The 15,832-nt window shown below is 33.5% G+C and overlaps 2 protein-coding genes across 2 annotated transcripts in view; one reads left to right on the plus strand and one right to left on the minus strand.

The window, feature by feature from the left end:
• LOC114349352 (EF-hand domain-containing family member C2-like) overlaps window positions 1–10,294 on the minus strand; it is a 187,007-nt gene extending 176,713 nt beyond the window's left edge. The window contains exon 1 of the mRNA XM_028299698.2: window positions 10,098–10,294. The gene's annotated coding sequence lies outside the window, so the exon portion shown is untranslated. The remainder of the gene's footprint in view (window positions 1–10,097) is intronic.
• The window catches only part of LOC114349351 (extended synaptotagmin-2-B), a 179,392-nt gene that overhangs the window by 94,836 nt on the left and 68,724 nt on the right, over window positions 1–15,832 (plus strand). The window contains exon 2 of the mRNA XM_028299696.2: window positions 10,409–10,544. Coding sequence (XP_028155497.2) covers window positions 10,409–10,544 — 136 coding nt within the window. The remainder of the gene's footprint in view (window positions 1–10,408; window positions 10,545–15,832) is intronic.

Here is a 15,832-nt window from a genome sequence, read left to right on the forward strand (position 1 = left end):
TGAGTTGGTTTTTTTAGGATATAATTATTAAAAGATTATGTTTTTTTAGTGCAAGTATTAAAAGATAGGATGTACTATTACTATGTACTATAATGACTGGATCCATCGCGTTTGCCAACACTTAAAAGGTTATGTGAAACCTGGTGGTCATCCAGACATGATGCTGTTATGGCTTTGCGTCGAGCTTTCCGACAAGTAATGAAATCTTTAACGAAAATTTCATTGCTATCTAAAAAACGATAAAAAATTATAAGTTAATACATTATTAGAGAATATGAATAATTTTGAATTTGTCGTTAACATTACTATTTAATCTAAAATACTTAACTTTATTAATCTAACATCTACACTTTTGCAATCTGAAACGGCAGAGTTAACGGTCGCCCTTCAACTTTTTGAAAAAAACTCTTTGATCTTCTAGAAATGAGAAATTCGTTTTCCGAAATTTTAGCAAAAGAAGCAGGAATAGCAGAATAGTGGGATATTATGTATGTATACACCGTTCTTAGGCGTCAACGCCCTTCGGTAGGGATCTATGGAGGAGTATCACCAAGCCGGAAGCCCTTATCCCTTCCCGTACCGCTCCTCCATAGGCCGATCAGACGCCAGTTTATTCCAGACCAAGCCGTAGACTCTATTGAGTTTTATACTACGTTGGCCTTTTATAAATTTCATGACCTAGCTGAGGCTCGAACCAGCGACCGCAAATCGCAAATCCACTAAACTTGTCAATCGACTGAGCCCCAGCTAACTGGACCGTCAAGACCGACGTGGGGTTTTATACCGGTATTTAAAAATAAACGGATAAAATTATAACGCTCTGAGCTTCGCTAGTGTCGCTCCTGGCGGATTACTAATTCAACTTTCACCGGTAATTTTTAAATTTATTATTTAATTGTTATCGCTTAATATTTACAACGGTAAAATGTAATTAAATTATAATAGATTTTTTTTAAGATTTTGCTAATCATTTTGACGTTCTATTGATGAAATATTAATTTCTTAGCTCGGATACTTTCACAATTATCGTGTAGATGGCGCTAAGAATAATTTATAATTACATATTACGGAACATTAAAAAACGTAAATTCAGTATTTAAAACGTAAGTATATTTAAGGTAAAAATATATACCACAGCTTTGACCAACTAATATTTTTTATAATTAATGTTTTTAATTTTATTTTAAATTAATCACTTTGACATTTATGTCAAATTTCCGGTAAACGTTTACAAACTTGCCACTACTGGCGCTCGCGAATTTATAAATATCCCCTCTACGTACAAGCTCACAGCGTATAAAATAATTTTACGATGAGCTCAGCTGCGACGAAAAAATAACTTTTAGAAAAAAAATTTTCTAGTTATTGTGTTCAATGTAAATTTAGATATAATATTGCAATAAAACAACTTACTAATAGCGTTGACTGATAAATTTACTGGTACTGATAAATTTACTCCGTATTTATCAATCAACGCTAATAGGTTTGTCGGATTAAGATATACCTATGTATAAAAGGTTTCCATGTCTATTCCCAAAAAGTCTATTAACACTAATAGGTCTGGATCCCGCGTATGAAAAAAAAGTTGATTAATAGCAAGCTGAAAATTTGTTAATAGCTTAAGGGTGTCTAGTCGGATAAACTTTGATATATTGGAACACTGTAACAGGGGCAGTTTTAATTGTGGAACAGGTTAAAAATTTGGAACGGTCAGAACACGAAAATGGCACATTCATTTTGTCCGACAGAACAGACATAAACTCTCCGAATACAGATTAAACTCTCATGCAAAAATCAGACTGCTATTTATCACCTGTCATAATTCCTGTCATTTGACATATTCTACATGTTCCACTCATTAAAACGCCAAGTTGGTGATAAATAGCAGTCTGATTTTTGCATCAGAATTTAATCTCTGTTCGGAGAGTTTAAGTCTGTTCTGTCGGACAAAATACATGTGCCGTTTTCGTGGTCTGACTGTTCCAAATTTTTAACCTGTTCCACAGTTAAAACTTCCCCTGTTCCAGTGTTCCCATATATCAATGTTTGTCCGACTAGACACCCTTAAGCTAATAACAAATTTTCAGCTTGCTATTAATCAACTTTTTTTTCATACGCGGGATCCAGACCTATAACTAATGAAGACTTATTAAAGAAATGCCAAATATTGTCATTTACACATATTTTAGTAATTATACTGTTATTAGTTGTTGTCGTTATGTTTATAATACGGGCGCCCACAAAAATTGTCGCGGGGGGCCCGCAATCTTCAGCTACGCCACTGCAAACTAAGACACGTTAAATGCTACTAGGAGCACTCCCGAATCGTAATTTACAATGTATAAACTTTGGAAATCATGATTTGGGATTTACAATGTATATACATTGTAAATTATGATTCGGGAGTGCTCCTATAGTAGCATTTAATGTATCTTGGTTTGTTTATTGCTACTGCATCTTGATTTTAAATTTAGTATAGGTATTATTTTTTTGTTTCTTTAAAAAATAATATCCATCCATCCATCCAATGGCACTACAGCCCAAATCGAGCCTTGGCCTCCTTCAATAAGCTTCCCCAATCATTTCGATTTACCGCTGTTCTTTTCCATGAACGCGTTCCCAGGAAGTTCCTGGCATCCTCATCGACTTCGTCTTCCCATCTCTTTTTAGGTCTTCCAACAGGTCTTCTTCCCTGCATTCTTGCATTCAGCAATTTTCTGGGGATTCTATTCTCATGCATGCGGACCACGTGCCCTGCCCACCGTAATCTCTGCAGTTTAGTGTGTTGTGCTAGAGTTGGTTCGCTATATTGCTCGTATATTTCTCTATTATACCTAATTCGCCAGTTGTTATTTTCCCTTATTGGGCCCAGTATCCTACGTAATACTTTTCTTTCAAACACATCTAATGCATTGGCAGATTTCTGTGTCACCACCCATGTTTCGCAGCCATAACTTACTATGGGCCTGATTATTGTTTTATATACCCGGAGTTTTGTTTTCCGGTGTACGTTTCGCGATTTGAATATGTGGCCCATCGCGAAATAGGCTTTATTTGCCAGCACAAGCCTTCTATTTATTTCCGGTTCTTCTTCATTGCTTGCCACCAGATCCATTCCTAGGTACGTGAATCTATTCACATGTTCTATATCGTCAATAAAGTGTTGTTGCGCCGGTCTATTTGATCTGGTTTGTATGAGTAGTTTTGTTTTATTTGTGTTTGTTAACACAATTTTGTGTTTGTGTGTATTAAAAAATAATATATTATTAAGTAATAAAAAATTGTCAATAGCCAAGATATTTATGTTAGTTTAATATTTATAAATTTATCGTTCTGTGAATATAATTATGTTTGTCAACATAGGTGGAACAAATGTGAAGACGAAGGGTAACCTAACCTATTTATATAAAATTTTGTATATTTTTTTGTTTTGTTTGTTGACCTTGATTTGGAACTTTTAGCCACATAATTACATATAAATTAGTATTTATTCATACATGTTTGTATAGGGAGGACACTTTTAAATTGCATAATACTGGCTATTATAATCTTACAGGATTGCATATAAGTAGTTAAAAAAGCAGTGCAAAGTCGTTACTAGGGGGTTTTTAGTGTCGTTGAATACGAATATCATGTCGGCGATGGTTTCCGAGGCATCTGGTGCCCAGTAATAAAGGATTTTTTATTAAATTTCCGTAATACTCTGGAAACAAGTCCTCTCCTGGGGACCAAGAGCCTTAGATATTATTGCCAGCATGATATTTTTGTTTAGCGATCCCAACTCCCACGTAACGACTACTGATTTTGGTATCGAAACTTAGGAACGAGGCTCCTCCTGGGCACCTAGTGCCTCGGACACCATCTTCTAGCTAGATGATATTCCATGAATCCATCTATTCCATATATCCAGCCATGAATTTCTTAAAATGCTTCTGTGACACCACATCTCGAAGGCCTCTAGTTTTTTTAAAGAATTTTCAGATAATGTCCAAGTCTTTACTTGGTATAACAACATAGAAACTACATAGCATCTGATAATAGAGATTTTGGTATCAAGTGGTAAATCGCGTCTACTAAAAACACACTTCATTGTTACGAACACTGATCTTGCTTTTCTTATGTGTTGTTTTATTTCAGTAAGTACAGTGGTTTCATTGGCTGTTTATGTTGGTACCAAGGTATGTGTAGCTGTTCACCCTGTCAGTTGGTTGTTGGTTCACCATATTCGTGTCAAATTCGTTTTCGATCCCAAAAACTTTCTAAATATTGTTCTGAAGCTATTTCCTTGTGGCATTTTTGTAATAAACTGTTCTAAATGGGAAATAAGCCACAATTTAACTAATAAAATGATTTTATTAACGTTTCGACGCCCAATTCGGATGTCGTTGTCAAAATACAAAATATTGCTAAATTAAAGAAAAATGTTGTTGCTTAGTAAAAAATTCTTCTAATAATTTATTTAATCTGACTCATTTATATCGGCAATTCAGACATATATGATACATTTTAAAGTAGAAGACTTTAAAATGATATTGCCAATATTTATGAGTTGCGTTCCTGGGACGACTTTACTGAAAGATAGTTCATTCGATTACATGAAATCAACCCCAACTGAAGAATATCCGTCACAAAAAAGCGTAGCATGTGATCTGTCTTTAAAAAGACAACCAAATGCAACGGTGACAGTAAAATTTTCGCGTTAGAGATTCCATAGTATAAAAACTTTCTAGTAGCGAGTTTGCAGTGATTTTATATCAAATTTCTACAAAACACCAAGAGACGATGACCGCCCTTGACACTAGGTGTCTGGGAGACCATTGTCGTCATGATCATAGTGATCAGCGACCCTAAAAATTCCCGTGTAGTGAATTTATCTCCTGAGCAAGTTAATCGAATGCAACAAGTTTTATTTAGATTCATCCAACTGCAAAAAATTGATAGGTTTATTGCTTCATTCCTCACCTATATAGTGTCCCACAGTGGATCTAAATTACGTATTATCGGAAGTTTTATCGTTGCTCCTTAAAAGTTAATAAAACAATATGAAACATTTTTTTTAAGAATCGCTTTTATTTAGTTATTAGTGACTAAAAGTTAAAATATAAAAAAATCAACTAAAAAGCAAAAAATAAAAAAAATCAAACTCAACGGATTATTCGAAAAAAAAAACATTCGAAAGACGCGCCCACGCTTTTCTTTAACGAATGTGTTAGATTTTTTCATTTTTTTAACGAACGTTTTTTTCGAATAATCCGTCGAGTTTGATTTTTTTTTTATTTTTTGCTTTTTAGTTGATTTTTTTATATGTTAACTTTTAGTCACTCATAACTAAATAAAAGCGTTTCTTAAAAAATTTTTTTCATATTTTATTGTTTACTTTTTAGTCTTACACTTTACAAACATTAAAATATATCGTCATGTTTAAAAAAAGAATGTAGGTATATGACAGACACCTTTTTTGCGTTTATTTTAACTTTTGATACATACATTGTACATTTTCTGTAATTTGTTCATACATTTCTTAAATCAAAATCATTATTTACGACTATTACAGTTTTCGCAGTATTTCCATCTCTTGTAATACTTTACTATTGCACGGTGTAGACGCTGTTAATTTCTCGCAATGCAGTTCTTCGATGCGCAAGCCGTCTAAAGGTACGTTTCCATACAAGGGTAAACCTCGCTCGGTGTAGTAGCTCGGTGATCGCCGCTTGGCGCGTACACTCTTCGTTTCAAATGGTTTGCAGTTTATATGTAAGGGAGCGCATGCTCTATCCATTTGAGCAGCTACACCGAGCGGGGTTCACCCTTGTATGGATACGTACCTTAATGATCGCACTCGGCTCAATGAAACGTAAGTTTTGCAGGCTCAATGCAGGCTTTTAAGCCTGTCCTTACGTAAACACTTTCGGGCCCAAGTTCACGACAGCGCAGCGTAGTCAACAGTCGAACCTTGCGTTTTATGGATAGTCGAAGCCCACGACAATACTAAGGGCAGCAGGGCCCCCGCAAGGCTGAGCGGCGCCCGCGTGCGGCATATATTTTAGCGCCTTTAAATCTACTATATCCACTTATGAAACAAATCTATAATTATTTATTTTTTACTTGTAATAAAACAGCAGAAATTGCAAGAACTCAAATTTTATTTTTCTTGTAACTGATTTGCTGATGATGGCAAAAAAACAAATAAAACATTAATACATTAGTTAAGAGCGTAGGCGCAAAATTCCGGGCCAATGCTTTTTAAATGTATTCATTTTTTTTAATCCTGAGAAAACTAATATATGTTTATTTTAATAAGTTACACGGGCGAAAAAAAGATAAAATTTAGTATTACTTTTAATTTTAAATATCTCATAAAAAAACTTTTTGTTTATTCTAGTGAACTTTCGGCCCTTGGTAATAATGTAATTTTTCATTATGCGTTTAAATTTGTCTGCGTAAAACATATTTATTAGTTTTCTCAGGATTCGAAAAAAATGATTACATTGGTCCGAAATTTTGGACCTACGCTCTTAAATCCAGAAAGCGATAGCTTAAATCTAAATTGAATTAAATTGGTGTTTTTCTATATTTGACTGCAGCAAATTCTTTTATGTTATCTTTAAAGTCAATTTTATTGACGAGCTCTGGCTATACAGCTAATATTGCCAAACCAGATAATCTTTCCTCTACCACAGTAGTACTCAAATAATTTTTAATAACTTTAATTTTGAAAATGATCTCTCACCATCAGAAGCAACAGACACAGTTAAAATGAGGAGAATTCTTAATGAAAAAGTGATATTTGGTAGAGATGTAGTATGTAGTTACATATTTTCAAATATACCTATATGAATTATTATTAAGAGGAAACAGTAGCGATCAACACGTAGCAAAAACGCGTTCCAAGATTGCGGCTGTAATTGTGAATATTTTTTCGAGATATTTGGCACACATATTCGTAATATAATAAAGAATGGCGGTACAGAGAAATTATTATACCGCCATTATATTACGAATACGTGTGCCAAATATCTCGAAAAAATGTTCAAAATTACAGCCGCAATCTTGGAACGCGTTTTCGCTACCTGTTGATCGCTACTGTTTCACCTTAAGAGTTTTTAGTAGTAAGTATGTACATTTTTTACAGTTTAATGGATCAGTTAGATTTTGTTGAAGAGCAAGACAGTTTTTTTAAAATATCATCGTCATTTAATGTAATAATAGGTTTGTTCTAGCAAACAGTCAAACTAGTCAGAAACCGTCAGCAAACAGTTGGTCAGTGAGAGAACATAATACAGTCACCAGTGCTATCCCCTCTACTCGCGCTGGTCGACTATTCGCTGATGGTTTCAAACCGTTTGAAACTGATACTAGAACAAACCTAATATCACTAAAAAACCAAAAAAATGACCATAACCAAACATCATATTATCAAATCTACTATTTAACGAACTTAGGACTTGATCTATTATTCTAATAAGTACTGTCTAATTTCTATGTTAAAGGTATAATTTAGCTGCTATATTTCTAAGATTCTCACAAATAAATATATGAAATTTATATGTCTTTATAGCTTCTATCCTACTCGACTATCTTGTATCACTTAGCCGATGGTCTCAAATACACGCTGTACGCAGCCTACGGCGTCTATTGGATACCTCTGGCTAAGTCGGTGGTCACTTCAATTCACCCCGTAATATGAATTTGTTTTAGAATTACTCTTTTTTAACTATTTTCGGTTGTAGGATAGTTTTTGTCCTTTAAAGTTTATTAAAAGTAACGAAAAAGAACAATTTTCCTACGGCGCGGGCGTGACGTGGTACGCAGCCTACAGAGTCTGGAGACCACAGCCTTGGGGGTTTTAGATTTAACTCAGGAACATGTAGTTTTATAATATCCCATCTTTTTGTGGATGAAGAGAAAAATACGTAAAGTACTATATTTGCTATACTACATAGTATAGTACTATTGTACTATATTAAACAAGTTTACTATTTTATTGGACACTTTAGCAGCATCATTCATTATTAAATTTAAGGTATGTGCAGAACTTGGAACAAAAAAAAGCTCGAAGAATATCCTATCGTTATCATACACGCATATTGGCACGGTATCATACCCTTGATCTCTCATGTGTTTTATATTTAAATTTTGTAATAGTTCAACTACAAAATTAAATACCCCTTCCCCTGCAGTGTCAAATATTATTCTAGAAGCTAAAAAACTCTCTTGTATTTGAACTTTATTTAGAATTATCGTTTAATACAACATAACACAAAAATTAGGCTTATTTGCTTTGTACGACTTGAATCTGGGGTACAGTCCATAATTACTGATTTTAAAATTACTTTACATAATCAAAGAAAATGATCAGAAGCTAACAATGTTCGATTGTTTTAGTAGTTTTATGTGGACCAAGAATCATTATTGGTCAACATACAATTCCTAAAAAAATCGGATATTGATAGCTTCTGCTCATTTTCTTTGATTATGTAAAACAATTTTAAAATCAGTTAGGCCACTCTGGCTCTCATGGCCTCAAATGTGCAAGACTTTTTCCATTTTTATATTGTGCAGAGTACATAATATATTGGTTGTTTGAAGGATTTTGTAAAACCACAAATATACCTATGTGCATGAAAATGAATATTATCTGTAGATAGCAATCATTTATGTATATAGAGTCTTATCCATTTACTTAAACTATATTTTACAAATAAAAAAGATCAATATCAGGCGATTAGAAATTAAAAAAAAAATTGTTCAATCTAAAATTTTTTGTGAAAAAGCTTATTTGACCGGCCTCAAGAGGCCGCAGCCTCTCGGTGATTGCACCGATTCATTTATATGGCCAGCACGCCACTGTTTATTAACACCAAATATAAAATAAGATTTTAATTATGGTATGGGAGCAAAGTATGCTAAATGTACAGTCACTCGAGCGTTATGGGGACCTATTGGGTTGTGAAGAGTAGGTCCAAAAACCAAAAAAAAGTTAAGGAAAGTTTTCCAAAGTAAGAAATCCAAATCTGTAATAAAAAAAGAGGCTCCCATTTAAGATTTTAAAGTAACCCCCACCCCACATCCGTGGGGGGTCGTGTTTGGTGCCTTTACCCCCCACCCCTCTCCGTGGGAAGTCGTGTTTGGTATCATTCGATAGATTTTTGAAAAATATTGAGCACGTATTTTTTAGTTTTTCGATCTGTCATTCATTTCGCGAAATATTCGCTTTTTTCTTGTGAAACTTTGGGACTCACCCATTTCCTTACGCTCAAATCGTCAGATTTTTGAAATATACACTGTTTTGCAGTTACTTAAATTACCTTATCTTAATCTGACGATTTTGAGTTTTTCTAAGGATAGATTTTTTTTCGGCCCCCCCTTAACGAACTCCCCTGCATTAAGAGCCAATATATGGTAGAGTTACATTTTCAGGGTACAAGGGTTCTCCCCATAATAATCTGACGCGCTCGAGTAACTGCAAAAATCCCCGCTTGGGCTCCCCTACCATTATTTTTTCAGTAATTACACAATACTCGATTTCTGAGATTTCTCTAGGAGTCTTTGAAAAAGTTAAAATTAAGATTGTATAAAAAAATAATTTCTTATTTACCAAACCTTCGGTTTGGCGCCCTTTCGGGGTTGCGCCCGCGTGCGTCGCACGCCCGGTTACGGGGGCCCTGAAGGGCAGCATTCGTCCCTCTGCGGTGCCATAACTTTTTTTCGCTGAAATCTGGATAGAAACTGGATAAATTTGAAACTTTGTTGTTTATATATGAAGCATAACGTAAACAAATAACGTAAAAAGTGAAATTATGTATAGTTCATATAATTAGTTACAATCTGTAAAAATTTCAAGTTTCTACATTGTAAAAAACAAGAGAATTTAAGCATTTTCCATTAAAATCGTTTTTTATTTAAACAATTCATAAACATAAAAAAATTTGATCGACTATTCGTGTATTGTTCCTGCGAATGCATATGTCCGCAAAATTTCATTCATTTCCATTGAAGAAAAGGCAGTCAAATTAACGTCTAAAGATTTGACGCAAACGATTGAACTAAATAAAAGCGTTTAAAAATATTACTAACCAAATAATCATTGTACACACCTGTATAATATTTGTAGATAAGATACTATTTTGCAGTTTTTTAAATTATTATGTGTACGCCTCTGGCACGCAAACTTTACTGGCCACCAAAACACAACATTATTCAAGCGACAAAAATCGATAGTTCTGACATAATTTCGCAAACAACCGCACACATCTTTATTCCCATATATACCGCTCCTAAAAACACATCAAACCGCTTTCGTACAATTTATATAAAACAAGGTTTAATTTAAAAATTTGATCTGACCTAGACCTCTGTTTAGATTAACTACCTACGTTTAATAATAGTAATAATGGCTCGTTTAAAGGAATATGGACAGTTCGAGTTCGAGCAGCGAATCTGGTGATACAGGTGGTGGTGAAATCAAAAATGAAAACAAACCCGAACGAAAAGAGAAGAAACAAGCCAGCATGAAGGAAATTGCTATTAGTTTTGCTAAGAAGGTAAGTCGTTTCAAATTAACTGTTATAGTGCTAAGTAGGTGACTTCTGTGCAGTGACGTAACACATTTTTAATTTGTACAAGAGGTAAACATTGTACGAGTTGTTTGTTTTGTTATACTGTTGAAATGAGTATTCGTCTTGAAAACTTTTTTTTATACAATCTTGATTGTATAGAACACATACGAAAATTTTTCTGTTTGACTGGTCCATTAGAATACATAAAATATGGAATAATCCAAGGATAATACTAAAGGTGATAAATTTGACCTATGTTGTCTGTCCGTCTATCCGTCCGACCGCGAATATAACTTCTCCGTCGTTATACCAGGTAGAATGACAAATTAGGCGTCGAATGAAAACTTATAATCCAAGAATGGTACTAAAGGTGAGAAATTTGACCTAGGACTTTTGGTTTTAGAAAAGCAACCAGAAGTATTGTTTTAAAGTCACCGAAATTGTTTTATAAGTTAATATATTAAATAAAACTAGTAATTACTGTAATTAGTTTACTGTTTATACAAGATACAAGATGGACATGATACAAGTGAAGTTAGCCGAATGTTCGTCTTCTTTTTACATAATATCTAAAACTAAACCTACATTTCAAACACCTCCACCTTAAAGATTAAGTCTTCGTGGTGGCCTAATATTACGGCCAAATTTAGAGCGGTTGTAGGTGGATGTACTATCAGACATATCTATATTATGGTTGTTATTGACTGAGCAACCAGGAGTCTGATACTCATCATTTAATACATTAACAGGTGGAGTATCTACATGATCAGGTGATATTTTATTACTTGGTGATTTTAATTTTAGCTCTAGTGATTCTAAGGGATATAACTCAGGTTCGAAGTCTTGGGATCTGATTTAGTTTTTGACAATTTTAATTGTGATGTGTTACGTCTTACAATTTTGTTGTTGTCTTCCCTTCGTATCCAGTACGATCTTGGTTCTTTAGCCTTCTCTACAACAACTCCTTTGGACCATATTTTATTCTTGCTGGTTTTAATTACAACTTTGTCCCCTTTCCTGTATTCAAATGGTTTCCTGCGGCAGATTTTATCATAATTTGATTTAATTTTCTGCTTTTGCTTACACAACAATTCGTAGATACCCTTTTGTATTTTAGGTTCTAAGTTTGCCTTGGTATTTGGGATTTTAAATTTCGACATTGGAGGATTTGTGCTGGTGATGCATTTAAATTTATTACAGGAGAGTTGTTATATTCCATAAGTAATTCTCTGAAATCATTATTTTCTTCTAAACTTTTCCTCAAAATCTGTTTTGACATGCTTACAGCTTTCTCAGCTAACCCATTGCTTTGGTGGTAGTAAGGTGAACAAGTTTGCACTGTAATATCATTTTCTCTCTAGTATTTGTTGCATTCATTGGAGATAAAGGGTATATTGTCTGCTATTATGTGTTGTGGGTATCCAAATCTAATAAAAATGTCTTGGAATGCATTTATAATAGTTTTTGAAGTGTTATCTTTTATTAATATAAGTTCAATCCAGTGTGAGAAATGATCAATAACTACTAAATAACTTTTCCCAGCGAATTCTAAAATATCAGTTCCAATTTTGTTAAATCTAAGTGTAGGAACTTGAGTGTGGTAGGAGAGGTTATTTGTAATTGGCCGGCATATATTTTTCACAAATTCGACATGATTTGGTAAACGAAACTATATCATTTGTTAGATTAGGCCAATAAAATAATTTCCTTGTTCGATTGATGATTGATATTGATACTGATACCTATAATATATGACCTTTGTGTAATAATTTAATCATATCTAGTTTTAAACTTTGCGGAACTATTATTTTATTATCCAGAAAAACAATACCTGCCTCAACGTATATGCTGTTTCTAAGTGGATAGTATGGTTTACAGTCTTTATGAATAACTAAGAAAATTGGGTTTCATACGCAGTAGCTTAAACTGTCAATTCCTAATGTTGTATTTTAGTTGTTGTAAGTATGTTCAACTTTCAATTTGCAATGTATATAAATTTTGCAATTAATTGTTTTTGTCTTTGGTTTTATATCTTATTTACTGTATATTGACGATTTATCTAATTTTATTGAATTGTAGTTGTTATTTGTTATTTCTTGTTGATATTATTTTTCTTTTGACTGTATGTAAGCTTTGTCCATAAAATTGTAAAAATTTTCAGTGACAATAAAGCATATTTCTATTCTATTCTATTCTATGTATTTGGTTCTCCTTGGGCCAACCCTTATAATAATAATCATGGATTTTCATTAGAGTCTTATCCTTGTTGGTTTCAATGGTAAATGCATCCCTCTTTTCGACACTCATTGGTAGGTGGGTTGTTACAGAGCCTACCATCTCAAACATTTCTGGATCAACGCTTTCTGTATTTTTTAAACTTGCTCGTGAAAGCATGTTTGCGAAGTGTATATTCTTCCCAGGTACATAGTATACATTTAATGAATATTTTAATGGTTTTATTCTAAGTCTTTGTAACCTGACAGACCCTATATTATGAATGGGTTTCTTCATTATAGATATAATGGGTTTATGGTCAGTTTGAACATCTACATTGAATTTATAAATAAAATCATGAAATTTCTGAGCTCCGTAATATATAGCTAAAAATTCCTTTTCGGTTTGACTATAATTGACTTCATGCATGATTGTTCATAGTTCGAGAACTGCATGCAACTAATTTTAGAATTTTGTCATATTCCTGAAACATTCAACAACCTAGCCCATCCTTAGTAAGAGGCATCGCATTGTAACACTATTTTCTTCTCTGGATCAAATGGGGTGAGACCTGGAGATTTGCTAATTATATGTTTTAGTTTGTCAAACGCTTCTTGGTGTTTGGCTAGCCCCTGAAATTCACAGTTTGCTTTTAGTAGTTCACCTAAAGGGTTCATATACTCCGACATATTTTTCATGTAACGCCTTACATAGTTGAAAGACCCTAATACTCTTTGTAATTCAACTTTATTTGTAGGGGTAGGTAATCTGCATAGTGATTCAACTCTATTCGGATCAATTTCCATGCCGTTTGCCGAAAACATCTGTTCCATAAATTTAACCTGACTTTGACAGTATTGAATTTTGTTTCTATGAACATAATTTCCTCCCATACATTTGTTTGACTTTTAGAATTACTAAAGTTAACATTTCCTACAAAATATCACTTACACTGCTATTGTCTTCATCCTCATCTTCAACATTTCTTATATTTCTTATCTTGCATGCGACACCAAAGTGGTTTTGTAGTCCACACCTTTTACATTTTTTGCCAAATGCTGGACACTCTCTGACTCTATGGGTGGTCTGACATCTCTTACATTTAAACTCATTTTTCTTTTGTTTGTGGTCATGGTCACACTTCGGTTTATAATTTTGGGATTCCTTTGTTGACCACTTTTGATTATTATGTCCATATTTGTTGACAAAATTTACCTGGGTTGAGTCCTCTTGGAATATTAGACTCTGTGATTTACTTTGTTCACTTGTACGGCAGAAAGTTATAGCTTTATCAAGTGTCAGTTGGTCTATTCGCAGTAGCGATTCTCTTGTTACAGGATCTTTGATACTCATTACTATTTTGTCACGTAATGCTTTGTCCTCGTTGGATTCATTCTTTTAGATAATATTGTAGTTGCAACTCTTGATTAAATGTCTGCACTCAAGAAGTGTTCGAATGTTTCCCCTTCTTGTTGTGCTCTTTTCAGAAATTTATATCTTTCGAAGCACTCGTTTATACGTGGATTTACATACTTTTCAATAAGACTGCGTACATAGTTGTATTTATTAGCTTCTGTGTCAGGAACATCGAAAGTCGTCATGATTCTTGCTGAATTGGTTCCAATAATATTTCTCAAAATTGATAGTTTGACATCATCTGCGACCTCATTTTGGCCTGTAGCCACCAAATAATCGTCAAAACTTACTTTCCAGAACTTCCATTCTGAAGCCGCATTCGGTCCTTGGAGATCGAAATCTGGTGGCACCTTCACGTCCATTGCCATGTTCATACTTAATTTTTGTATTAGCTGTTGGGTATTTTAATTGTATCTTTATTTCCTTGACTGCGTCATGTTTTATAAGTTAATATATTAAATAAAACTAGTAATTACTGTAATTAGTTTACTGTCTATACAAGATACAAGATGGACATGATACAAGTGAAGTTAGCCGAATGTTCGTCTTCTTTTTACATAATATCTAAAGCTAAACCTACATTTCAAACAGAAATAGTATAAGCGATATATAATTCGACGTGCCTTAGCAAGATGAGAAAAAATGTAAAATTTTGGTTTTAATATCATTTCCGGTTAAAAAGTTCTAACCAGAAGTGCTGTTATAGTTGCAGAAATAGTACATGTAACACATCAATCAAAGCGTATTGAAAAGTTGAGTTTGAATCTTTAGTTCCAGTTTTGAAATAATTTCTGTTTAAACAATGCTAACCAAGAGTTTAGTAAAGATGACACAAAATTAGTAAAATCGTATATCAATCGACGCAAAGTTACACGAAGAGTTCAAATATCGGCTTCCAGTTCTAGTTTGGATTACTTGGGGTGAAAACCTAGGACTTACGAAGTCCAATTACTTGTTTTTATGTATGAGTAGACACCACTATCCACACATTAGATATTTTTGGTACCAAATGTGTATTTCGTTATTTATATAATATAATATTTATTTCTTTATTTATTTATTTATTTAAAACACTCGAATATTTTATTGACGTATTAAAGTTTAACCCATAAAATAGAGACAAATCATTACGAGAAAAACGGGGATTAAACATTAAATTTTTTATCAACGATACATCGCTTTTGTTTTTCATTAAACATTTTTGGCATTTTTACAAAGGTACAATAATAGCACAAACTGAAAAAAACTGTTCTATTTCCAAATTAGAAATAGGGCCACAGCACAAGTTATTCAAATAAGAATAGATCAAGTGATGACTAAGTATCAAGGCAAAATACATTGTAGACAATTAATTATCAGTGAATCATTATAATACGGGTTTGCAATTTTTTTTATAGATACATCGCACACCTAGTTCAATAGTGCCACAAGTGCAAAACACAATATTCTCGAGAAATGAGCAAAACGTTCTGTAGCAAACGCGTTATAGACCAGGGCGCATCTGTAAAAATATTAGTACATTTGGACGTTGAGAGGTGACTCAAATTTTTTTGCAGAAATTGCTTGAAAATAACTCAAATAATAATATTTGAGTTATCCTCCCTCTCAAAAAGGTCCGGAACATTGTTTAAATAATCAAAATG

This window comes from Diabrotica virgifera, chromosome 4 (genome assembly GCF_917563875.1).
Source record: "Diabrotica virgifera virgifera chromosome 4, PGI_DIABVI_V3a".
Taxonomy (NCBI): Eukaryota; Metazoa; Arthropoda; class Insecta; order Coleoptera; family Chrysomelidae; genus Diabrotica; species Diabrotica virgifera.